Source organism: Suricata suricatta, chromosome 8 (genome assembly GCF_006229205.1).
Source record: "Suricata suricatta isolate VVHF042 chromosome 8, meerkat_22Aug2017_6uvM2_HiC, whole genome shotgun sequence".
Lineage (NCBI taxonomy): Eukaryota > Metazoa > Chordata > Mammalia > Carnivora > Herpestidae > Suricata > Suricata suricatta.
In genome coordinates, this window is record NC_043707.1 from 91,855,590 (window position 1) to 91,882,059 (window position 26,470).

Here is a 26,470-nt window from a genome sequence, read left to right on the forward strand (position 1 = left end):
GTCAGGCTCTTCGCTGGGCAAGGAGCCTGCTTAAGATTCTTTCTCTCCCTCTTCCTCTTCCCCACTTGCATGCACGCTCAAAAAAAAAAAAACTAATCATTCCAACATTTTGGTGCTTCGCTTAAAAGATTTTTTTTAAACTGCTTGAATGCTCAGAGATCTTGTCCTTAAAAATCACTGATGCTACTACCAAAGTCTGTTTTTGTATGTATAAAAAAAGGTTATATGTAAAAACGGAGGACTATAAAAAATACATTTAGTCATATTTGTTTACATCTGTATAAAGAAACTCTGTAAGAATATATCAAAATTGGGGTGCCTGGGTGTGTGGGTGGTTCAGTTGGTTAAGGGTCCAGCCCGTGGTTTCAGCTCAGGTTACGTGGCACTGATGAGGGCATCAGGTCATGATCTCATGGTTCAGGAGTCCAAGCCCCATGTCAGGCTCTGCTCTGTCAGCATAGAGCCTGCTTCGGACTCTCTCTCTCCCTCTCTCTCTACCCATCTCCTCTCAAAATAAATAAATAAACTTAAAAAAAAAACATACCAAGTTTAGGGGAGAGAGAACTGAGTAGATGGAGATGGGTATGAGAAATTCTTTGTTATATATTTTATATTTTTTAATTAAAGAATAAGCTTAATTAAGAAATGATCGAGGCCGAATATGAACTCATAAACTTAAGATGTCCCAACATTTAATGCCTAAAACTATGGAATTTTAACTTGAAACTATCTATTAAAATACAGAAAAACATAGGCTTTCATATTTATGTTCATGGTGAATCAGTCAAAATCTCTCTTTCCTCTTCCCATATATCCTAATAATCCAATTAGTGTCCCATATTATCACTAGAGGATATGCAAAAATATATGCATTCAACCTGCTTTTTTCCCTGATAGTTAAGTCATATATTAGATTCAAATCCAATGTCATTGCAGTAAATATAGACCAAACAAATATATTTTCACAATTAGAACTTCTACAAAATGCTTAACTAATACTTACTTTAAATGTTTTTTTAATGTTTATTCATTTTTGAGAGAGAGAGAACATGAGCGGGAGAGGGACAGAAAGCGTAGGGGGACAGAGAATCTGAGGCAGGCTCTGAGCTGACAGCAGTGAGCCTGATGCAGGGCTTGAACTCACGAACCATGATTGTGACCTGAGCTGAAGTCGGATACTGAATCTATTGAGCCATGCAGGCGCCCTAATACTTACTTTATATGGTGAGATCCAACCTTTGGAACCCCCAAATGTCCAACCTTTGGACATTTCCCAAAACTGTTTACCTGCTTAATTATCTATTTTATTGAAAAGAGATCTAGAGAAGCACAGAAGAGCTACATAAATGTGTTAGTTAACAATATATAGGTGTATAAGGGATCTGTGTGTAAGGCACACAGTTCTAGTTCATATTTACAAAAAGGCTCTAGTTCATATTTACAAAAAGTTATTCTACCTATAAGGTATCTAAAAATAGTCTCTTATCCAACTCTTTCCAAAGCCAATAATAAGGAATTTTATTTGGTTTTTACTATTTGAGGATGGATAAGAAGGGCCAAAAGTTTGTACAAGGTCCAACAAAGGATTTTTTAACTCAACTATAAGGATGTCCTACATTATGCTGTTACTGTTTTCATGTAAGAAAACAGTATGTATGACAAAACTAGTAGGCTTCGTGCGATTTCACTGTATTGCCTCATTCATCATAGACAGTAATGACAAACACTGTATTATTATTCATGGTTGTTTTGATATCTACAAAGAACTTTTTAAATTATTCACAAAAACACAGATATAAATCTCTGATCACTAAAAAATGAAACTGCTATTGGGTGTTACTAGATGAGTACTAGGACTCGTATTACAAAGAGGCATTTTATACAATTAAAACTTAAAATTACATTTTTTGGTTCACTTTAGAAGGTTCTGAAGTCAAACTAACACTAATTTATAATTCAGAATCATTTGTTACAGAACAAGTTAGACTTTAAAATATTTTCTCAAGGGCATTACGCAGCTATATTCACTTTGTGATCATTCTTTCAGCTCTATACTTATGATTTTTTTTATTTTTAAAATTCTGATGATTGGTAAGAGTAGCACCTTTTTTAAAAAACAATACTTTTTTAAGTTTATTTATTTTGAGAGAGAGAGAGAGAGAGAGAGAGAGCGAGCACAAGTAGGGGAGGGGGCAGAGAAAGCGAGAAAGAGAATCTCAAGCAAATTTCACACCGCCGATGAAGAGCCTGGCATGGGGCTTAAACCCAGGAACATGACCTGAGCCGAAATCAAGAGTTGGGATGCTTAGCCAACTGAGCCACCCAGGCTCCCCAAGAGTAGCACCTTTTACTTCATGAACACATTTTAGGGAGTATTTGCTATACACACTTCTGTGACAATGAAATATGTTTCTGAAAAAAACTAGTCATAGTGAGTCAATTCCCATTTATTTCATTTTTTATACATTATTTATTCACTGCCTCAACAAATAGTTATTAGGAATCTACCAAATGCCAGGCCCAGTTCTAAGCTTAGTTTTTGGAAGAGTGGACTCTCTTACCTAAACATACAGACAATACTGAAACAAATACTTTCAGGTGGAGCTGGTGATTGAGATGGCGCTTCCTGAGATAGTTAGAGTACCCTTACTACGAAGCACCGCCTACTAAATGCGGTTCACATGTGTAATTCGTAAAGGGTGCAGCTCTCGCTGATGAGTTCACTCATCTATCTATCTAATCATCACATCATTCTCATAGCTTTAATGCCACACTATTCTCTGAATTGACTAGGACAGATTAAAATAATCACCACTGCATGGACATCCTAAAGTCTGAAACTTTTAACTGGAGGCCCAAGAATCACAACAGACTAATAACGTCAATTTATAAGGCCTTATTCTTATTCTGTTATTATTAACAGAATATTAATATTTAGTAATCAAATATTACCTTAATAACAGAATAGACTTTGTTATTTGTAAGGGTTAAAACCAGTCATTCTGAAAGTATATCATAAATAACATGACACAATAGTCTCTGGTTTAAGAAATCTTATTAAGTACACACACACACACACACACACACACACACACACACACGAAAATATGTATCTTCTAGTCCTCTCGTCCCAACAGTTGATCCTCTGCCTGAACCACTGACAATGGGAACCCACAATTCAGCATACCTAACTGCAAAAGTCTATTTGAGTTCTTCTTATCCCCTTCTAATTTCAACTTGTTTTTTCACAACATTTTTCTGTAAGGTAATTCAAGCTGCTCCATTAAACCCCATTCTCTATATGAAAATTATAGACACACATACATACATAACTACTTGTATTCATGTTACAATGTTAAAAATTCAGTGAAGACTGCTAGGGATTTACCCAAGGGATACAGAAGTGCTGATGCATAGGAGCACATGTACCCCAATGTTCATAGCAGCACTGTCAACAATAGCCAAATAACGGAAAGAGCCTAAATGTCCATCACCTGATGAATGGATCAAGAAGATGTGGTGTGTGTATATATATATATACAATGGAATACTACATGGCAATGAGAAAGAATGAAATATGGCTATTTGTAGGAAAGTGGATGGACCTCGAGGGTGTCATGCTAAGCGAAATAAGTCAGGCAGAGGACAGAAACCATATGTTTGCATTCATAGGTCAAAATGGAGAACAGGAGAAACCTAATGGAGGACCAGGGGGAGGGGAAGAGGGAAAGAGAGTTGGGGAGAGAGAGGGACGCAAAACTTGAGAGACTATTGAATACTGAAAATGAACTGAGGGTTGAAGAGGGGGGGCAAGAGGTGGTGGTGATGGAGGAAAGCACTTGTGGGGAAGAGCACTGGGTGTTGTATGGAAACCAATTTGACAATAAACTATTTAAAAAATTAAGTGAAGATAAAGATGATAGAAATTCTCTTCTTCAAAGTTAATATAAAAATTATATAAGAATATATTTTATAAGAAAGTATCACAAGAATAGAAATTAGGGGTCCCTGGGTGGCTCAGTCAGTCAACGTGTCCAACTCTTGATTTCAGGTCAGGTCATGATCTCATGATTCATGAGATGAAGCCCTGTGTTGCTCTGCACTAACAGCATGGAGCCTGCTTGGGATTCATTCTCTCTCTCTCTCTCTCTCTCTCTCTCTCTCTCTCTCTCTGCACGAGCATGCTAATGCATGCTTTCTGTCTCTTTCTGTCTCTCTCTCTCTCAAAATACATAAATATAAAAATAATTAAAAATTAATACAAATATATACATAATCAAAGCATCTGTGGAACCACAGGGAAGAAAAAAATTCAACAGAGGACTAACAATAGTACTTAGGACTGTGCCTTCCACATGGAAAGAACTCAAGTGGTAGTTTAAAAAAGAAAAATATTTGTTCTGATTTGACTTCAAAATTTTTAAGTTCAACTCTACATATATAGGAATTCAATACCATAAGAACAAAGGATATAATCTAAATCTCTTCTTCAATATCAAATATTCAGATATTACTATTTTCTTAAATTTTCATAATCCTATTGGATTTAAGGCACTCACACAAAATATCAAGACTACCAGTGATTCTTTACATGGTGTTGGCTAAAAGAGCTAAGATTTTAATTTCTCCATCTAATGACCAAAGTCAAGTATTGATCAAAGAAAGCTGCTTTTAAAAATAATTTTAATAATTGAGGTATAAGGGTGGTGGTTTTAGAATCCTCATATAATTACAGCAATCAACTGCAAAATTTCAAAGCATAAATATACACGACAGCATAACAAGGCAAGGATGATTAATAATATAGGGTAGTTAAAATATCTCCACTTGGAGCATTTTAAGCTTAAATATGATAAAAAACAAAAAATTAAATTTTATTTCTGTACAAAGATAGACATTTGCTGTAGTGTTATTTATACTCTCTTAGAAAAAATAAATGATACTATTCACTAAATAGCCTAAGATAAATGTCTGAACTGAGAAAAATGAAAAACTGTCCAAAGGAATTATCCAGATAGGTTGAGATACTCTTCTAGCATCTCAAAAATATAAATCTAAACCCACTTCTCAGTGTCCCAATGTATAAGAAACAAATGCTTCTGTGTATTTCAGAAGTTACTTGATTTCATCAAATTTTACTTTATGAAGTCTCTTAAAATAATTTCCTCTCTTCCATTCCCACTGTACCAACACCCCACTTCAAGCTTTTATTGGTGCACTCGTGAAGGGCTGCCCCTGCCTCCCAATAGTGAGCTGCAGCCTGTCTAATATTGCTGGTGTAGACATAACCAGAATAGTCATTCATCTGGCTTCTTTGTAGATGAAATAATCAGATGAATAGTCTTAACTGGTCAAAAGAATCAACACTAATAAGCTTTTAGTTTGCCTGTTTTAGATAATACTAGAACACTGTGATTAATTTTCCATATGAATTTCAAATATCTACTTTTTTAAGGAGTTAATATGGCACAGATACACTGATAGTCACAAGTCACAGATACATTGTGTAACTTAGACACAGGAATCAGTGCCACAAGACCACAATGCAGCGGAAAGAGAATTACAACATGGTTCACGTAGCACAATTTTTTTTTATTCTTTTTAATGTTTATTTATTTTTAAGAGAGAGAGACAGAGCATGAGCAGGGGAGGCACAGAGAGAGGAGACACAGAATCCGAAGCAGGCTCCAGGCTCTGAGCTGTCAGCACAGAGCCCGATGCTGGGCTCGAACTCAGGAATGGAGAGATCATGACCTAGGCCGAAGTCGGACACTTAACCAACTGTGCCACCCAGGTGCCCCATCACATAGCACAATTCTATTGTGCCTCCCACAGTATCAATAAGTCATCTAGAAATATTTATTAAAGTTTACATATGGGGCCCCTGGTTGGCTCAGTCAGTTAAGCAGCTGGCTTCGGCTCAGGTCATAATCTCCCGGTTTGTGGGTTCAAGCCCCGCATCGGGCTGTGTGCTGACAGCTAGCTCAGAGCCTGGAGCCCATTTCAGATTCTGTATCATCCTCTCTCTCTCTGACTTTCCCCTGCTCACACTGTCTCTCTCTGTCTCTCAAAAATTAAAACAAAATTTTTTTTAATTAAAAAAATATAAAGTTTACATGCAAGATACTATGAAGGAAGAAAACAGAAAGCAAACCTTATCTCTGGCCTCAAGACATTTGTACTTTTGTTCAGGTAATAGTTAACATAAGATGCTAGGATGTTTTATAATGTATCTTTCAGAACCAGATTCTAATCTTACAGTTTATTTTTATAATATATCCCTTAAACACTATTGGATATATTATTACCTAGCAAGCTCTTACTAAAACAACATTTTAAACCACATTTCCAACCTGTGAAGCCCTTGAGAATTAGTGATCCATGCCACTTAAGCGATTAAAATTTGACAAGTCCATAAAAGCAACAACTGGGAAGACAAGAACCAAAACCATGAAATAATTACATGTTTCACTTATGTGCTCTCAAAATTTTCTAAATTGAAATACTGGATCACAGGAGCACCTGGCTGGCTCAGTCAGTAGAGCCTGCAACTCTTGATCTCAGGGTGGTGAGTTCAAACCCCACATTGGGCATAGAGATTACTAAATAAATAAATATTTTAAAAAATAAAATGAGGAGTGCCTGGAGGGCTCAGTCAGTTAAGTGTCCAACTCTTGATTTTGGCTCAGGTCATGATCTCACAGTTTTGTGAGTTCCATCCCCATGTTGAGCTCTGCACTGACAATGCGGAGCCTGCTTGGGATTCTCTCATTCTCTGCCCCTCCCCTGCTTGCACTCTCTCTCTGTCTCAAAGTAAATAAACTTAAAGAAATGTTTTAATAAAATAATAAAATAAAAAATAATAATAAAATTTAAAAATAAAATGATCACAAATGACCAACATAAAGGAAAAGAATTTGTTAAGAAATCAGAGCGGAAACAATTATTAGAAACCCAACTAAGCTCTGGAGAAACTTAACGAGGGGATAAGACTTAACTGTTATACTTAAAATAAGTTAGCAGATAGTCACAAGTCACTTTGTCATTCTAACCCAACTCCATTATCTTTTTCTTGCCCGCCCTTTTTTCTTCTTTTTTTTTAAAACATGCCTAACACTTTAAATTCTTCAGGAATATTCAGCTGTTTATCTACAAAATTACTTGGAGGCTTGATCATTTATTTTGGTAAGGGTAGGGTATCTAACAAGTCAGAGACAAAGATAAATGAAGAAAGTATGTCATAAATTAAAATTCAGCAACCAATTATTTAACCTTTGACCACTGTGTGCATTATTGTTTTATAAATCAGTAAAATATTACTAACTTGGAATTGTAACACCAGAAAAGCATATCTAACACATCTCTAAATAATTAGAGTTTGCTTCATATGGTAAGAAAATAGTACCAGCTCTTTATCCATAGTACCTCAAGAGGGAAATCCTTTATGCTGACATCTACAAAAGATTGGCAGTAATGAGGATCCATGTAAATCAAACTGTCATCTACAAGGACAAAACAGAAGACAAGTAATTCAAAAAACACCTTATTATTACACTGCTTACAATCCAATTTCTATGTAGAATAGTTGAAAAAAAACCTGGGAGTAACAGCTTGCCAGACTGATATTCATTGACTGAAACATAGGTTTGCACAGGACAGATTAACTTTTGCATAATCAAATATGCTTGTATAAGCAGAATTTTTATAAAGTGATGAGACTGTCATTTAATTTTTGGTGATAAAATTACTTTCACAAACACACAATTATATTCTACAGTTTGCATATGAAAAATGTATTGCACTGCTTTATCCTGACAGGAAGAACATATTGCTTGTCATTTTATCATCAAGTAGCACCACTAGAACTGGTAAAAAGTAAATATGTAAATAGCAACTGCCAGAATGTGGCAGCAATGTCTTTTCAAATTTAGTGAAACCAATAAATTATGCCTGTTTATGCAATAACAGAAATTAAACATACATTTTACAGAATCCAATTATGTTGTGGACCAAATGACGAATGAGCAGCTATGGTAGGACTGATGAATTTATAAGGTACTCATTTTGCTCTGTTAATCATCCTGTTTTCAGCGATCCTAAATTAACTTCTGACTTTTAAAAGGAAACAATAATAAAAATATTTTATTAAATCACTAACCTTGAAATCCAGCAAAGTAGTATGACTGTTTAGGTTTGCCACCAATAATACCCACACAGTATTCAAGGCTTAAAATACCCTGCCAAAAGAAATTAATACAGATTTAGAGTCATGAGGCAAATGGTAATTATTCATAGCAACCGAATTTGTATTAGCAGTATTCGTACATCTCATAGTTCCCAAATTTTTCATCACCAGTTTTATTTTTATTACATATGCCCCCATATTCTAAAATCCTTTTGTCTACAACACTATTTTCCATTTTCTTTAAATCACTCAATAGTAACATGACTAAATCAAATATTCTGAACAGCGTGTCACTCAACAACATTAACAACTACTATGTACCAGATACAGAAATAAATGAGGTCACCATATAAAGGCAATACAATTCGTACCAAAACCAAAACACTTGCTCTTTCAGTTAGCTGGTGCAGCCTTATTATGATCGATATAAGTATTTTCATCAAGTTTTTAAAATACTAGAAATACTTCCTAGACTTTATTAATATTTTCACTGAACTTTAAGTCTTAGAATCCCAAAATAAAACCATTTTCTAATCAACAGCATTCACTTGACCCAATTTTATTTGGAATAAAGATAAATGAAAACAATATGATCTAAGGCAAGTAATAATTGTTATTAAAGCCAATTTTACTTACTAATCATAAAATATCAGGGATAGCTCAATAAATTATTTAGTATGCCCCTCAGCCTCTACTCGCTGGGCAAAATAATCCTTTTTTTTTTTTTTAGTGAGAGAGAAAGCAGGGGGAACAAAAGAGAGGGGAGAGAGAGCGAGAGAGGGGGAGAGAGAGGGAGAAGAAGAGGGAGGGAGACTGTCAAGCAGGCTCCACACTTAGCATGGAGCCCAACACAGCGCTGGATCCCATAACACTGAGATCATGACATGAGCTAAAATCGAGTCACATGCTCAACTGACTGAGCCACCCAAGGTGCCCCCAGGCCAAATAATTCTATACTTGTTAAAAAACATGTTCAGTAGAATTGATTATAAACACATCCAGTGGAATCAATTAATAAAATCTTGTCAATATTTTAGCTTATATTATGTATGTGTATATATATTTATTTATCATGTATTCTAAACTTAGAAATGACTAATAATGATAAGATGCACATTATAAAACCCCAACATATTAAATAATAGTTATGCTTTCCTTCTCTTAAATGATAGGATGTTTTTATATCTAGAAGATATAAAAATAAAAAGTATATGAACTAATGCTTTTTTCCTTTTAACAAATCAAACCATAGAGGTTTTTTTTAATTTAATTACTTTCTTAAAAATACGTGGTTGTTGTGGGGCACCTGGGTTGGTTAAGTGTCCTACTTCAACTCAGGTCAAGATCTCAGAGCTCATGAGTTCGAGCCCCGCATTGGGCTCTGTGCTGACAGCTCAGAGCCTGGAGCCTGCTTCATATGCTGTGTCTCCCTCTCTCTACCCCTCCCCGACTTGTTTTGTCTCTCTCTCTCTCTCTCTCTCTCAAAATTAAACATTTTTTTAAATGTGGTTGTTGTAAAAAAATAAAATAAAATAAAAATACACAGAATATATATTAAAAAGTAAAAATTTCCCCAAACCCAGACACTCAGAGCTTATCATTATTAATATTTGGAGAATACCTTCTTGAACTCAATCTATGTATATTCACATAGAGATGTATGGATACAATTCTATATATGTGGCATCATACTACATATGCTGTTATAACTTTGGTCAGTCATTATGTCATAAACCTCTTTTCCTATCAATAAATATAGATCTCTAGCTAGTATATATTTAATGGTTATAAAATATTCTATTTTATGAAGATAGCCAAATGTGCCTTAAAATTTCCATTATGAACATTTAAATTGTTCCTAGGTTCTCATTGTTATAAACAACCCTTTTAGAGAAAACAACCACTTTGTATATTTTGAGTCATGTGAAAATTGGAAAAGAGAACTGCAACTAAGAAAGTTAAATTAACAGGCATATTACAGGTTAAAATTCTAGAGTTAACAAATACATTAAGATGAAATTATAAAGAAAATAAAGAATATAACACTATTATCCTATTATTATTCCATGAATAGTCTGTAATTCTATTGCTTTCCCCTCAAATAAAAATCTTTTATTAGAGAGTGCCTTAGTTCAACTTGAGGCAGTCTGATCAGCTGACACACAATGTTTCTGACACAGAGAGCCATGAGGAAGTGAAAGTTCTAAGTCCCTCATAGCCGAAAAAAGAAAAAAAAGTATGTAGCAAGAATCATAAGTGACTCTCCTCAGCAAAAAAGAATGATTCTAAGTAATGGAATAAAGATTCTGGTTCCTGACATCTATATTTCCTTTTCAACAGACTAAAGCAGATTTAGCAATAAACATTTAGAAGCAGATTAGGAACTAGAATGCCATTACATAGAAGAGACTGTATCTTTGGAAACCTGAAACACTTTTTAGTTCCTAAAAAATCTTCTTCACAGCTATCTAGTGGTGAGAATTTATTGAGCTGTACCCAGGAAGCAATAAATAAGACTGAAGTAATCAGTCAAAAAGAAAAGTCCTAATTTGTCTTGCTGGAGAAGGAGAACATATTAGATTTTCCCATTCCAGGTCCCTTAAAAGTAAATAAATAAATAAATAAACTTCCTGAACGAAGAGCTGATAAAGCACCTCACCAAATTTCTTTCTCCTCACAGAATGTAGCAGGGGATGGTACCATCTCTGAAAGATTGCAATTACCTTGATTAATAAATTTGAAAAATAGAACTTCAGGGTGAATTTTAGAGAGTATAATGTACAATGGTTTGGCAGGCAAAAAAAAAAAAAAATACAGCTAGTGACAAAAGGGGAGGCAGTGGAGGGAAAGGGGGAGATGGAGGTGGAGGAGGTAGAGAAGGAGAAAAAAGAGTAGAAGAGGAAGATTATTCTTTTAGGACTATCAGATACTGCATTTTTTCACTTCTAAATGACGAGTTATCATGTTGGCTTTTGACCCAACCAACCCTCGAGCGAACATGACACCTAGCACATAATCTACTTCACTCAGCCATCTCAGCCATTTTCTGCCAATGATTGAAAAAGTAAAATGTCTCAATAGTCAGTGCTCTCTTATCTCAGTGGACTATGTATAAATTTAATTGGTAGAAGCTCAAAGAAATACTACATTTGTATACATTCTCTAAATATTACATTCCCTTAAAAAATCCGTATTTTAGGGAAAAATATAAAAATAACAAAAGTTCTGGTCTAGTTCTGGTTACCAGTTTACTACCTGAACTTAAACTTATCATTTAATTTCAGTCTTTTCTATTTTAAAAAGACTATTTTTTTTAATTTATTTTTGATACAGAGGGAGATGGAGCATGAGAGGGGGAGGGTCAGAGAGAGAAAGAGACACAGAGCCTGACAAAGGGCTCGAACCCATGAACGTGAGATCTGACCTGAGCTGAAGTCGGAGGCTGAACCAACTGAGCCACTCAGGTAGACTATTTTAAAACAGTTCCTAGCTGTTGTGAAGGCAAAATGAGACACATCTGTATTAAAAGTGTTATACAAATACGAGAGTTAACAAGTTCATTGTTGAGCAGCTCCTATAAGCTGGGCACTGAGGATCACTGTAACAGTTAACCATGTCCTTTTCACTCCACTTCACACTCCAGTGAATCATTCAAGAGCATGAGCAAGCCTACCATCTGATAAAAAGTACTAATAGCACCAATAGCAAAGCTCTCAGCCAGATGAAACATGTCTTGAAGCCATCTGTAGCCCATTCCAACAGATATTTTTCAAAAATTTGTTGTTTATTTATTTTTGAGAGATAGAGCACGAGTGGGGGAGGGGCAGAGAGAGAGGGGGACACAGAATCTGAAGCAGGCTCCAGGCTCTGAGCTGTCAGCACAGAGCCCGATGCAGGGCTTAAACTCATGGGCTGCGAGATCATGACCTGACCTGAAGTCGGCACTCAACAGACTGAACCACCCAGGCGCCCCCAGAAATGGGCGTTTGACTAAAGGAGTCAGTTCCAAGATTGCCTCAGTTTCTAATCTTTTCATGGCAGTAGAAAAGGCAGAGGGAATACATCCACTTCAGATTTGGGTACAACCTACTGAGTCATGGCAACATGCCAAAAGTCCCAAGACCCTCAATGGATTCACTAGATGAAATGGTTCATAACTTCCCACATTCTAACATTGACTCTACTCAAGAGCCCACATGTTAGAAATTAAAACCCCAGTTCTGTCTAACAGATTCATATATTTTCGATATATTATAGTGCTAGTACCATTAGTAACATGTATGCCTGCAAAATTTTAATAACTATTAGGAAAAGCCAGCATACCAGCTAGAAAACGACCCTATCCCATGTATTGACAACAACTGCTCTCGATTTTTAGAAGCAGCACAGTCTACAGTGAAGACACATGATCTACCTATAAACACAGAGACCCTAGGGCTTTATGTGGGGAACAGATTTCAAGATTACTATATGCCAGAACACTCCATTCAAAGAGGAATTCCATCTCTGGCCTTGAAAAGATGACAAACTTTATTAAAACTATTAAAATAATTTAAAATACTATAATCTTAACCAAAAGTATTTCAAAAGTTAAAGTTCTGTGCAAAAAGCAGAATCAGACCTATAAATAGAGTGAAGGGAGGTAGGGGAGATGGGCAAATGGATGAAGGGGAATGGGAGATAGAGGCTTCCAGTTATGGAATGAGGAAATCACAGTCATAAAAGGCACAGCACAAGGAATAGTCATCGGCAGCGCTGTATGGTTGCAGAGGTGGCTGCACTTGTAGTGAGCATAGCACAACGTATAGAGAAGTTGAATTGCTTTGTTGTACACATGAAACTAATGTCACGTGTGTCAGCTATATCTTAAGTTAAAGTTTTGTGACAACTGAATGTGCTGGTGCCCACAACAAAATAATATTAGATAAACATAGGTCCATTTGGAAAAAAAGAATTCTGTGTTCTCAATAGAAAAAATTTTTAACAGGCTAATATAAAGAAAACAAAGATGGAACCTTCCCCCATACAACAGTCATCACTTCTGTCTGTAAGCATAGTCATCCCACTTATTCACCTCATGGTGGCACAGGAAACAAATTAAGAAATAATATAGCAGTAATAGAAAACTCAACTTTGTTTCAGTCATTATCTCAAAATAGTTTGATGTGGGTTTTATAAATAAACAAAGGTACCTTCATTCAACAGTCACATACAGGGATAATGGGAACTGTAGACATGTTACAGATTATGATTATTGGTGCATCTGTGTCTCCATGATTAGCTATAAAAAGATTAAAAGACTTTTCACTTGGTCATAGAACACAGTACTCTTTAAATTACATCTAGTCTTGAAATACTGAAATTTAAAATCTCTAATGTCAAGCTTTACAATCTACAACTATAAAATCATCACTACCCATTTAATAAAGATTGCAAACCTTCGTATTTATCATATTAGCTAGCATTGCCTTAAAAAATTTTAGTTCTTATTTCATACCTTTACAAAATCTAAGTAGTCGGTGTTGGTTCTTTCTCCACCAAGTCTAACAGGGATTAGAATAATAACAGCTTTGTCATCTGTATTATCAGAGGCCATGGAAGTGCACTGTTTATCAATTACATCAGAACTATAAACTGAGAAAAATATGAATATGTATTACATTTTATAAAAAGGATTTTCAGAAACATTTTTACTCTAATCCCTCCCCCACAATGGCCAGTCATCTAATCTCTGATATCACTATCAAGGTCTCAATGAGATAAAAAATGTCTCCCCCATTTATACATTTAGCAGATACTTATTGAGTAGCTACTATATGGCACTAGGGCTTTACCAGTGGACAAAAGAGAAAACTCCCTGCCCTCATAGAGCATATATTCTAATATGAGGAAATAGACCACATGTAAGTAAAATATAAGATATGTCAGATGGTGATGGGTGAGGGCTCTGAAGAAAAACAAAGGAGAAAAATGGACAGGGATATTTAAAATAAGATGGTTAAGGGGGGCCTTACGAAAAATATAACCTGTATAGGTCAAGACAAAGTAAGAAACCAAGAAATCCCAGTACCTGGGGGAAGAGCATTCCAGGTATAGAGAGCAGCCAATGCCAATGCCTTAAGGCAGAAGCATAGCCAGCATGCTCCAGGACAAGAGGCCTGTGTCTCTGGAGGGAAGTTAGTAAGCGGAATAGTAAAAATTGCAGTTTTTACTTTGAGTGAGATGGGAAGCCACTGAAGAGTTTTTAGAAAACAAATGTCCTACCTAATCGGACTTACACTTTACCAGTGTGGTTCCTGTGTTGATAACAGACTGTAGGGGTAAGGGCTGAAGCATAAAGAACAGTTAGAAAGCAGCTGCACAGGGGCATCTGGGTGGCTCAGTCAGTTGAGCATCTGAATTCAGCTCACGTCATGATCTTGAGGTCTGTGAGCTCAAGCCCCGCATTGGGCTCAGCTCTGACAGCTCAGAGCCTGGAGCCTCCTTCAGATTCTGTCTCCCTCTCTCCGCCCCTGCCCCACTCATGCTCTTTCTCTCTCTCTCTTTCGCTCTCTCTCTCTCAAATAAACATTTTAAAACTTTTTAAAAAGAAAGAAAGCAACTGCAGAAATCTAGCAAGAAATGATGGTGGCTTGAACAAAGGCAGTGACTGTGAAGATGGGGAATGGTCATGGGACGGTCATGTGAAGTTGGTTAACGAGTGATCAGTAAGTTAAAGAACTCATTACTATGTTAAATGCAAGCTGGGAGCGGGGAAAGCAGTCAGGTGATTTGAATGGTTTGGGTATAAGTAAACACACTGAGGTGCCATTTACAAAGACAGAGACAACTACAGGAGGGGAAAGAATAGGAGGACAATCTGTAATTGAGTGTTAGATATCTGTTAGCCATGCGAGCAGGGAGGATAAATAGGTAGTTATGGATATAAACGCTGGATTTGGTGAGATGTTCTATAAACTTGGGAGTTGACAGCGTATAGGTGGTCCTATCAAGCCATGAGACCTGGTGAATTCAGATCTGTGTACAAAAGAGATGAGGTCTAAAGGCTGAGCACAACAATTTTAGAGATGAGGCAGATAAAGAAAAGCAGCAAAGGAAACTGTGGTAAGAGTGGATAAGTAGAAGGAAAACCTGAAGAGCAGCATTCTAGAAACTCAGGAAATAAAACGTCACTGGGAGGAAAAAGTGGTCAACTATGTCATATGCTGCTGGCAACTATGTGATGTGAGGACTGAGAAGTGACCACTGATTTAGCAAGATTAAATTATTGATAAGAGCAGTTTGGGTAGAGAGATGGGCATGACAGCCTACGTTGGATAGTTCAAGAGAAAATGGGAAGATTTTGTAGAACCAAATATAGACAAAATTTTATTTTGTTTTGTTCAACAACAGAAAAGGTTTCTTCAAATTCCCTATTTCAAGAAAATCAAATTTCTGCTCTTGCACAGTGAGCTGATTAACAAATTCTGCCACTTGTGCCCCAGTTCTTCCCTTTAAATTCCAAATTTAGGTTATGAGTTATCAAATTCTTCTGTTCAGCAGCTTCCCTGTCTCCACAGTCAATCGAAACCAAAGTGCAACAATAGTTCTGTCCACGTTTTAATTCTTTCATCTTCCTCTTTCCAACCTACTCAGTAATGGTTTCTAATCATAAACCTTTAAATTCTCTAATTTTCCTGAGGCAGTACAAACATGACCATCCTAATCTCAGACTCTTCTGAACTAATATACACTCCAGTGAAATGAGCTTTCTCTTCAGAGAAGAGATTGCTGGTTTCCTGAGGCAGGGAATGAGGGGAGGCTGAACTGGGTAAAGCGTGGCTCAAAAGGTACAAACTCCCAGCTACAGAATAAGGGAGTTATGAGAATATAATGTACAGCATGGAGACTAAAGTTAATAAGACCCTGTTATATTTGAAAGTTGCTGAGAGAGTAGGTCTAAAAAGTTTTTATCACAAGAAAAAGAATTTTGTAGCTATGTATGATGTCAGATGTTAATTAGACTTGCTGTGGTGACCATTCCACAACATATACAAATATTGCATTATACTGTTATATGCCAATTATGTCTAAATTCAAAAAGTGTAATCAAATAAACAGATAAAAATTAGAATTATATACATCCCTCACCTGTACAATCTTGTGCAACATAAATAGCTATTCCTTGTAAATCAGGATGTCTTGCTTCTTCAACTGCTTTTCTAAGAAAATAACAAATGTCATCCTTTAAAAACCCAATATTTCCAGTTAATCATTAAAAATTTAAGGGGAAAGAAGGCCATCATTTAAAAATGTTTCCTCTATTTGACCGTTAGTATCTGCTTTCAACACTATCATCTGAATGGTGTCAAAAATCAGGTCAGTCTTTTCAAAGTAGAGTATTACACTAAATTACTCAAAGAACATTAAAACAGAAGTTATAAAAACTGTAAAAAAAAAAAAAAGTCTTGGGTGTAAAGCTATAAACCCTGCCCCCCAAAAAGATTTCTCTCAACCACTCACCTGGCTCTATGAAACATTCTCTAACTAGTGTATTAAAATATGCTTCAAGGTTTACCTCATATTAACTTACATTATGACCAGCAGTGAATTACTGTATGGCTGTCTTCTGTTACACTTAGGAACGTTTTTTCCTTTCTTTAAATAGCATGACTTTTCCCCCCTTTATTCAAAAACTTATATAACCTGAACAAAAGAATTTCCTAATTTTGAGCCTTAGAATTCTATAAGTAAAACTGTTAATTGAAAAATATTTGAGTGAGTATAATATTCTCAATGGTGCACAGGATATGAAAAAAGTCACAATAATATTTATAAAAGGAAATCACACAAATTGTAGAAATATAAACATTTTTATGTAACTGTATCTTTATAATGTTTTAACTTCCCATGCCTTATTATGCATGTTTGTATTAATTTGAAACAGAGATTGGCAAACTATGGCTTAGACCATATACAACCTGTGGCCTGTTTTCATACAACCTGCAAGCTAAGAATGGTTTTTACAGTGTTTGAAGCATTGTAAAACAAAACAAAACAAAACAAAAAACAAAAAAGAAAAATGGGCAACAGAGCCCTTACATAGGCTGCAAAGCCTAAAATATTTACCATCAGGCCTTTTACAGAAAAAGTGTTCTGAGCCTTGGGGTATAGGACATAGTATCTTGAAGAGTAGAAACTAAGCTTTTATGATTATGCTTTTATAAATGTCTTATCAAGCAAGACTTGATATTATTATTAACAATACATTTAATAACCTTAGGCAAATAAATGATCAATTGTAAGTATCTGGCCTATAAAATATAAAAGCCTATTAATATGCAAAAAACTTTATATAATAATTTCAAATGTATATATGATTCTAACTAGAGTAAACTTACTATATTTGGGTAAACATTCTATATTTAGATAACATATTAATGATTGCATTTACAGCAACAATGGGACACATAATAAATAAGGCAATTTTCTTTTAAAAATTTAAACAGTATCCAAATACATGGCACATAAAAAGCTGAGCTGAAGTGTAGTGAAATTTGACTTTCGACTTTTTTCTAACTACTCTGAATGTCACAGACCCTTTACTTTTACTATGATATAATTATAATATTAATAGTCCCATACATTTACAATTCACAAGAATTTGATGTGTGCAAAGAAATGCTGAAAACATCAATTTTAGCTCTTGACATTTCATTACACTATCAGTACATTATAGCCCCCAGGTTACACTATTAAAAAAAAAAAAAAACTATAATGTTATGCATGTTCCAAGGTTGAAAGAGTTGTTAGTTTTTAGAACATTCCAATAAGGCAATCTAATGAAAGAAAACCTGGTTTGAAAGAGACCCTGGATATCTATACCTACGAACAAAAGAGAAAAAAACTTGTCATAGATAAATATAACTAGAGTTCCAATGTCTTGTTTTTTCCCTATTAGCAAATGAAAGCTCCCTTATGAACATTTTCATAAAGACTTCAAAAGGTCTGCATAAAGTCAGTATCTCTGGGCCTAAGATCTTCGTCGTAAGATGAAAGGTTTTCATGCAATTTTACCTTAAAATGTGAGCAACCACAGCTGGTCCATACCAGTCTCCGGCTTTTTTCCCAGACTTCTTTCCATACTCTATTAGTTGGTGTAAACCAAAGAGAGCCAAAGGGGAATCACCAAACCAAGAGATGATTTTCCTGTGATAAATTTCATTTCGCATTTCATGATCACCAGAATATCTCCTGATAGTTTCCTTCTGAGAAACTGCTGGGGTTTTGAGTTCTCTTTCCCCTGAAAGCGATGCTTCAAATGATGCAGTAAATTTTTTTACAGTGTTGGAAGTCCATGACTCAGAGTCTGAATTTTCAATGTTCAAAGCATCAGGCCAGGTCCAAGCTATAGTAGTTCCAAAGCAAGGTGTTCAGATCTTTTAAATAGTTAGATTTTAACAATTCTACTAAAATAAGTATGTCACATTTAAAGTCACATAGGTTACTAAACTCCACTAGTACACTCAGAAGTAGGCAAATTTATAGAGACAGAAAGTAGATTAACGGTTGCATATGGCAAGCAGGGTATTGGGAGTGACTACCAAAGGGTGTGAAATTTCTTTTTGGGATGATGAAAATGTCTTAAAATTAGGTTATGGTTATGGTTGCAGAACCCTGTAAACATACTAAAAACCACTGAATTGTTCATTTTAAATGAGTGAATTTATGTTACATAGATTATTTCTCAATAAAGCTGCTTAACAAAACAAAGATACGAGCCCAGAAAGTATGTCAAAATATCGATAATGTTTACTTTTGAGTGGTAATATTATTCTCTGGAGCTTTCTGTAGTTTCCAAAATTTCTAAAATGGGAATATATTACAAGGGTCAGGAAAAAAATTACCAAAATGAAAGAGAAAAAAATAGTAAACTCAAGTACAAATAAACAGCTCTGGAAAAATGCCTTTCTTCCTTTTCTTTGACAGTGCTGAAATGGAATGAGGACTTCTGTACTCCTTATCAGACGTCCAGTCTTGACTACTCAAATGCACAATAGACATATACACTAACGTTCATAAGAGAATAACTTCAGAAAGTGGATTTTGCTTTGATTATACGTTAAAACAAGTCTAACCATGGAAGTTTTAAATTTCTTTGTTTTTTGTTTTTTGTTTTAATCATACAGTCCTTTCAGAATAACTCAGGCATTATTTAGGGCATAATATTAATTCTCTAATAAATGCAAAGTTAATAAATGGAAGTCATTAAAGATAAAAGATCCACCAAAATCAACTATATTCACTATTTTACAGCTTTTAATAAGACAGTTCTAAGAATACATGTAATTTTAACAAAATGAGGAACAGATTCATAGAACTGGTCAGGACTGTGAAAAATATCCCCATTCTTAGTCTTGATTGCACAAGACTACAAATAAATCATCCCAGAGAAGTTTATAAAAATTATTTTTCCTTGTATTATCCATACCACTCTTGAAAAAACATTTTCTCTAAATAATCTCATCAATAATCCCTACAGAAAGGTTATCAAATATTTACCTTGCATTGCAGGGAAATTGTCTAACACTTTAAAAATGTAATAACACTTAGTAATAACTACGTATGATAGCCTAAAATGATAAACTAAAATCTTCCTGCAAATGTACAAATTATCAAAAAAAGACAAACAGAAATGGTAAGAGAGGTGGCACATTTTAAAAAATAGATACATGTAAATTAAGTATCAGTGACATTTTTGAGAGTCTAAAAGAGTATAAGCAGGATAACCTTATTAAGAATATACCTAACCAGTTTAGCTGGTTATAATCATATTTATAAAGATAAAAATATTCTAAAGCATTATTGATATGTAGCGAGAAAATAAACCAGCTTAAATTTCTTAAGATTTAAATAATATAAAAATATCAACCGTCTGCTCAAAGTCATGGCATGGACCTGCCCAAGATTTACTGAACTGGAGATAATCCAGAGAATTCAATCAAAAAGAACTAAATAATAACAACAACAAACTCTGAAGACTACTAAAAACTTACACTTAAGTATAAGTCATGCCTAGCTCAGTTCAGTAAAGATGGAATATGCTAGTATAACTTTTTAGAAGACATCAGGGAGTCAAAAAATTAACCAAAGTAAGTTTTATGCAGTTTGCAAGCTGGAGTCCAAATTTTAAAAGACAAACAAAAATCCCCCCAAAAACAGAGACCTGACTTACCTCTCCCAAGAAAGTGTAGCACGAGGCCCTGAGCCAACAGCATCTGGCCAGTTCTTAGCGTACAGCCCCAGCCACAGTCCGTCGTCAGAGCTGAGCCTTCGATTTGAGGAAATTCTTCCCTGTAGGTCAGCCATATTCTGGAAATGAAATCTTTACGAAATTCTTCTACATTTCCGGCAATTACATGATCCTCTATTGTACATCCTGATCGTGCAGGTAACAGTTTATTTTCATCTACAAAATAAAAATATAAAGTGTAGTCTAACTATATGCAAAGAAAAGTCAATAATGTTATTATGTTCCCATTACTGTCCATAAGATAGGAAGTATAGTATAATTTTTCTAATACTTTCTTTTCAATTTAGATGAAGATAAATGTTATTCTGCCTAATCAGGCTATTATGAAAATCAAGTGAGAATGGATGCTGAAATGTTTTGTACACTCTAGAACTAGCTAATATAAAGTATCATCAGTAATACTGTTGTTAATAATAATATCCTATATTCCAAATATAATCAACTCTTTTATGAGGGGATAATATAAAAATACCTTTTCTTTTTGCCTCATTTGGCTCAGGATGTTGATATTAGTGCTCTCTAAAATGAGATTTGCAAATAAAATATCATGATTTGTCAATATGTAAAATGAATATAATCACATAAGCTAGCTCTTAAAATCAAATAAAATGTTCACACTGTATTTATTGTCATGAATCTTTATACTCAAATTATAAAATCAAAACTAAGACACTAAAGAGTAAGAATATGAAATTCCTAAATATACAGTTATCCTTTCATGCTGAAATACAATTTTTTAAAAACTGCTACCACCTACGTATATCATTTTAAAAGGCTTTTTCAAATTGATTGTCTGTAAAACAGTTTCTATGTGAGGGGTACCTGGGTGGCTCAGTTGGTTAAGCATCTGACTCTTGATTTCAGCTCGGGTTATGATCTCACAATTTGTGAGATCAAGCCCCCCAATGGGGTTCTCTCTCTCTTCCTTGCTCTTTCTGCCCCTATCCTGCTCTCGCTCTTGCTCGCTCTCTCTCTCTCCCTCCCTACTTCCCTCCCTCCCTCTCTCTCTCTTTCTCAAAATAGATAAACTTTAAAAAAAGAACTTTTATGTGAAAACTATGGTCACTGTTTGCCCAATAATTTATAAAACACTAGTGCTCAAAATGAGCTAATATTCCTTGATGACTCTCTCAAAATGAACTGACATTCCTTGATTACTCCTAGAGAGTATATTTAGTCACCTCTACAACCATAACATGTAGCACACTGCGTAACACAAGTAAATCCTAATAAATGATGCTTGGTTTGGGTGGGTGGGCAGGTGGATAGATAAATCTTCCTACAACTCTCAATTCCAAGGAGTTCAATTTCCAATGCCCTTCTGCAAGATATTAAAGCAATTTTATCATGCTTTTATTCTTTATCCTTGCTGCACCTACTCCTCTTCAAACTCATTCTGAAAAAAATTACAATCACTTAAACTTCATAATATTCAGATTAATGGAGCTAAGTTGTGAGCATACAGTTTCAATGACAATAAAAAGAATGACTGACAAGCCCCCAATATCAATGAATTTCTCTCAGTATTTGAATTTGAAGTTAATTATAAATAAATATCCTTGAAAACTGAACATGGTACTAAAAATATGTCCAAAATTTCTACTTTAAAAAAATTTTAGGGGCGCCTGGGTGGCTCAGTCGGTTTAGCGTCCGACTTTGGCTCAGGTCATGATCTCACAGTTCGGTTCGAGCCTCGCATCGGGCTCTGTGCTGACAGCTCAGAGCCTGGAGCCTGCTTCTGATTCTGTGCCTCCATCTCTCTCAGACCCTCCCCTGCTTACACTCTGTGTGTCTCTCTCTCAAAAATAAATAAATGTTAAAAAAAAATAAAAAACAAAAAACAAAACTGACTAGGCACATAGGAAAGAAAACTAAATGGAACTGTTAGAAATGGAAAATATAATAACTAAAAATATAAATTTGATGTAAGATTAAACAAAATTATACACAGCTCAGAAGATAATTAAGGAACCAGAATTAAGAGCTAAAGAAATTATTTAGAATACAGCACAATGTAACAGAATAAATTTAAAAAAAAAAGAATTTCAGAGACATTAAAAAAAACTAAGAATGATTTCTCAAATTGCAGGAGAGAATAGTAAAGGTGGGGAATAGCTGTGACTAAAAGTGATTGAAAATATTTGATATTTTAAGAAACATATGAATTCTAAGTAGAATAAAATAACATTCACAACAAAGACAAAGAGCTGATATAAAAACAATCAGAGAGAAGAAACAAAGAAATGATAGTTTCTAGTAACTAGGGAGAACATCTTCTGGTCCTAAAGTAAGCAAGGACTTACTAAACAGAACACAAAGAATAGTAACCATTTAAGGAAGTAAAATAATTAATCAGACTCTATTTATTTACTTATTTATTTTTGAGAGAGAAAGAGACAGAGAGAGAAGGAGACACAGAATCCCAAGCAGGCTCCACGCCATCAGCACAGAGCCCAATACAGGGTTCAAACTCATGAACTCTAAGATCATGACCTGAGCCAAAATCAAAAGTTGGACACTTAACCAGCTGAGCCACCAAGACACCCCTTAACCAGACTATATTAAAATTAAGAACTACCATTCTTCAAAAAATAACATTGAGTGCAAAAGTAACTAATGGACTAGGAGAAGACATTTCCTATATCTTTACCCAAAATAGGATTCATATTTAGAATATATAAAGGAAACCTAGGGATGAATCAAGTAAAGGATAATCTAATAGAAGACATATCCAAATGGAAAAAAATGTTTATGAAAACATGCTCATTCCATTAGTTATCAGAGAAATGCAAATTTAAAAAATGTAGCTCTTAATTTAAAAAAAATATTAAGTAATGGTGAGGTAAAAGCAAGTAGAATTCTTATACACACCTAGTAGGAATACAAATCGGCACATCTATTTTATAAAACTACTTGGTAGTATCTACTGAGACTGGACATATGAATACCTTGTGATCTAGCAGTTACATTCCCAGGTAGACATAGTGAATTAAAATTCATACACATGCTCATTCACCAAAGCATAGGTACTAGAATATTCACAGCAGGTCTCTTAACAATTGGCAAAAATAGAAAATTATCCACATGCACACCAAGGGTAAAATAGATAAATAAAGTCTGGCACAGTCACACAATGCAATACTGGAAGGAATACAAAAATATCCAGCACCCAACAAGGCAAATAATACAATGTCTGACAATCAATCAAGCATCCAAAGAGGCAGGAAAACACAAGCCAAAATGATAATAATCAATCAAAACTGAACCAGAAGTAATTCAAATGTTAGAACTGGCAAAAAAGGACATTAAAACAGTTATTACTACTATTTTATATACATTCAAAAAGGCAAGTAGAGACAAGGAAGGCAAAAAAATGGAACTTCTAGATATATAAACTACAAGGTCCAAGATGAAAAATATATCACTGGGATTTATAGCAGATTAGACATTGCTGAGGAAAAGACTGAAAGACTGGTGACTTTAGGATATAACAACAGGAACAATCCAAAATAAAACACAGAAAAGAAAAAGATGTTTTTAAAAATAAAAGACCATCAGTGAATGTGGAAGAATTTCGTCTATGCTAATATATGTGTACTTGGAGAACCAAGAGAGGGAAGAAAGAGAAGGAAGGACAGAAAAAATATTTGAAAGCAAAATGGCTAAAAAAAAAAAAAAAAATCAAATTTGATGAAAACTGTTAACCAACAGTTTCATGAAGTTCAACGAAATGCAAGCACAAGAAACATGTACCAAAGTACACCGGTGCATATCGTAAACTAGTGATAAAGAAAAAAATCTTAAGTGCTTAGGAAGTAGTGGTTTCATTTTACTACACTCTGAGTCATCTATAATGAATTTCTTCTTCATGATAAATAAGTATAAGATTCTTAAACCTGATAATCTGCCTCCTATTATTTTACTTCTAATATTAGGACACACTTGCAAAATATTAGATTCTTTTAACCATGCTAAATCTGTCATGACCTTTCAAGCTTTTAAATTTATCTTGCTACCAGGGCTCAGTCAGTTGAGCAACCAAGTATGGCTCAGGTCATAATCTCATGGTTTGTGCTTTCATGCCCTGCATTGGGCTCTGTGCTGACAGCTCAGAGCCTGGAGCCTGCTTTGGATTCTGTGTCTCTGTCTCTCTCTCTGCCTCTCCCCTACTTGTGCTCTGTCTCTCTCTCAAAAATAAACAAACATTAAAAAACTTTAAATTGGGCGCCTGGGTGGCTCAGTTAATTAAGCATCCAGCCTCAGCTCAGGTCATGGTCTTATGGATCATGGATTCAAGCCCCACAATGGGCTTTGTGCAGACAGCCTGGAGCCTGCTTCAGATTCTGTGTCTCCCACTCTTTCTGCCCCTCCACTAATAACACTCTGTTTCTCTCTCTCAAAAATAAAATAAATATTTTCAAAATTTTTTTTAATTTATCTTGCTATCCTTCCTGAGCTGCATACTCTTCAATTTATATAATTACAACTTTTCCCTCCTAGTGTAAGGTATCATGCTGTGCATTATGTCAATATTTGTAGTATAAAGCCAGATGATCCTACCAGTTAATATTATCTTGGTCAGACACCAAAATTTCATTTTACAGGTTATCCATCAGAGAAGCAATTAAGGATTTTATCTCATTTTAAGTAAATTTAATCTTTTCACAAATGGCCATGCCCCCATCTGGCTAGGATTTTTCTAGGTTCTCTCTTAGATGATTCAGGACATGATGGGACCAGGATTATTAACAAAAACCTGTAATTTGAGGCTATCTCTGGAATACCAGTTCTATCTTAGGGACTTAATGTATATTGAATTTTTGTTTGTTTGTTTGTTTTTTATTTTTAAAAATCATCAGACATACATTTTTTAACATATGCAATTATTTTCCATCATTTACAATACAGTAGTTACAATGACACTCCAAACAGAAAAGCAAAGTAAAAAATCAAAACCCCAACTTCTATTTCATGTAATTAGACTTATACAGAAATTAGAAGGTTAAGTAATAACTAGCTAATCACCTATTTCACAGCTATCTGAAGTTATATAGCAGCTTATCTATGATACATTCAAGATAAATGATACAATTTATTACTTGCCCTTAAGCTACAACACAGCCTGCTTAATACCTTTCCTTAAATTCCACCTCTATACTACAATATACTTGAGGTCCATGCAAAAAAGTAGCTACCTTTTATATAGGAAATGGATGATTAAGTCTTTGGTGAGTATACTGAATTTAATGTATACTGAACAGAAATAAAGCTTCTTAACTTTGGGGCTGAGGAGCATCTACAGACCATCAATACAGCCTTAGGGATGAAAATAGTACATAAAAAAACGGGGGAAACTTTTTAAGAAGTAGAGAAGGTAGCAGAGAGGAGGATAGAAAATAAATAAAAAACCTTTTTCTGAACTGAAACCATCTCAGGGATGGGGTTTTTCCTAGGCCTCTCTTTGTAGGACACAAGGGCATGAAAGTAAGATACCAACTTGGTCTTACTATGTGTGCTGTTGGTTTTTGTGCTGTGTCTACTGTTTTTAGGGATCTGTGTTGCTCCAGATCTTGCCAGGGTTATACGCACATGTTGTGGAAATAAGATCCCAGAATTTGGAATTTTTTGAATCAAACTTTTACTAAATGCACAAAGAAATGAGGAGTTATATAGAGGTATATTACTTTTTTCTTTTCTTATTAAGTAGACTCCATGCCCCATGTGGTGCTTGAACTTATGACCCTGAGATCAAAAGATCCATGCTCTACTGATTGACCAGCGAGGTACCCCTATAGAGGTACATTACTTAGTTTCCAGAAATTTGAAGACTTTTTAGATGTCATTCTATTATTGATTGATATTTAAAGTATTTTTTCTGACCATGACAGAAGTGGATTAAAAATCACTAAATATAGTAATATACTATATTCACTATAATAGCAAAAAACTAAAACCAGACCCAGTGTCTATCAATAACAGAATGAATAATTTGT

The 26,470-nt window shown here is 34.9% G+C and overlaps 1 protein-coding gene across 2 annotated transcripts in view; it reads right to left on the reverse strand.

Annotated features, from left to right (window-relative positions):
• Window positions 1–26,470, reverse strand: part of ATG4C (autophagy related 4C cysteine peptidase) — a 91,637-nt gene that overhangs the window by 21,962 nt on the left and 43,205 nt on the right. For both annotated transcript variants that reach the window (XM_029949691.1, XM_029949690.1), the window contains exons 4-9: window positions 20,400–20,633; window positions 18,242–18,572; window positions 16,316–16,386; window positions 13,683–13,819; window positions 8,159–8,237; window positions 7,426–7,502 (exon numbers count right to left, since the gene is read on the reverse strand). In XM_029949691.1, coding sequence (XP_029805551.1) covers window positions 7,426–7,502; window positions 8,159–8,237; window positions 13,683–13,819; window positions 16,316–16,386; window positions 18,242–18,572; window positions 20,400–20,633 — 929 coding nt within the window. The remainder of the gene's footprint in view (window positions 1–7,425; window positions 7,503–8,158; window positions 8,238–13,682; window positions 13,820–16,315; window positions 16,387–18,241; window positions 18,573–20,399; window positions 20,634–26,470) is intronic.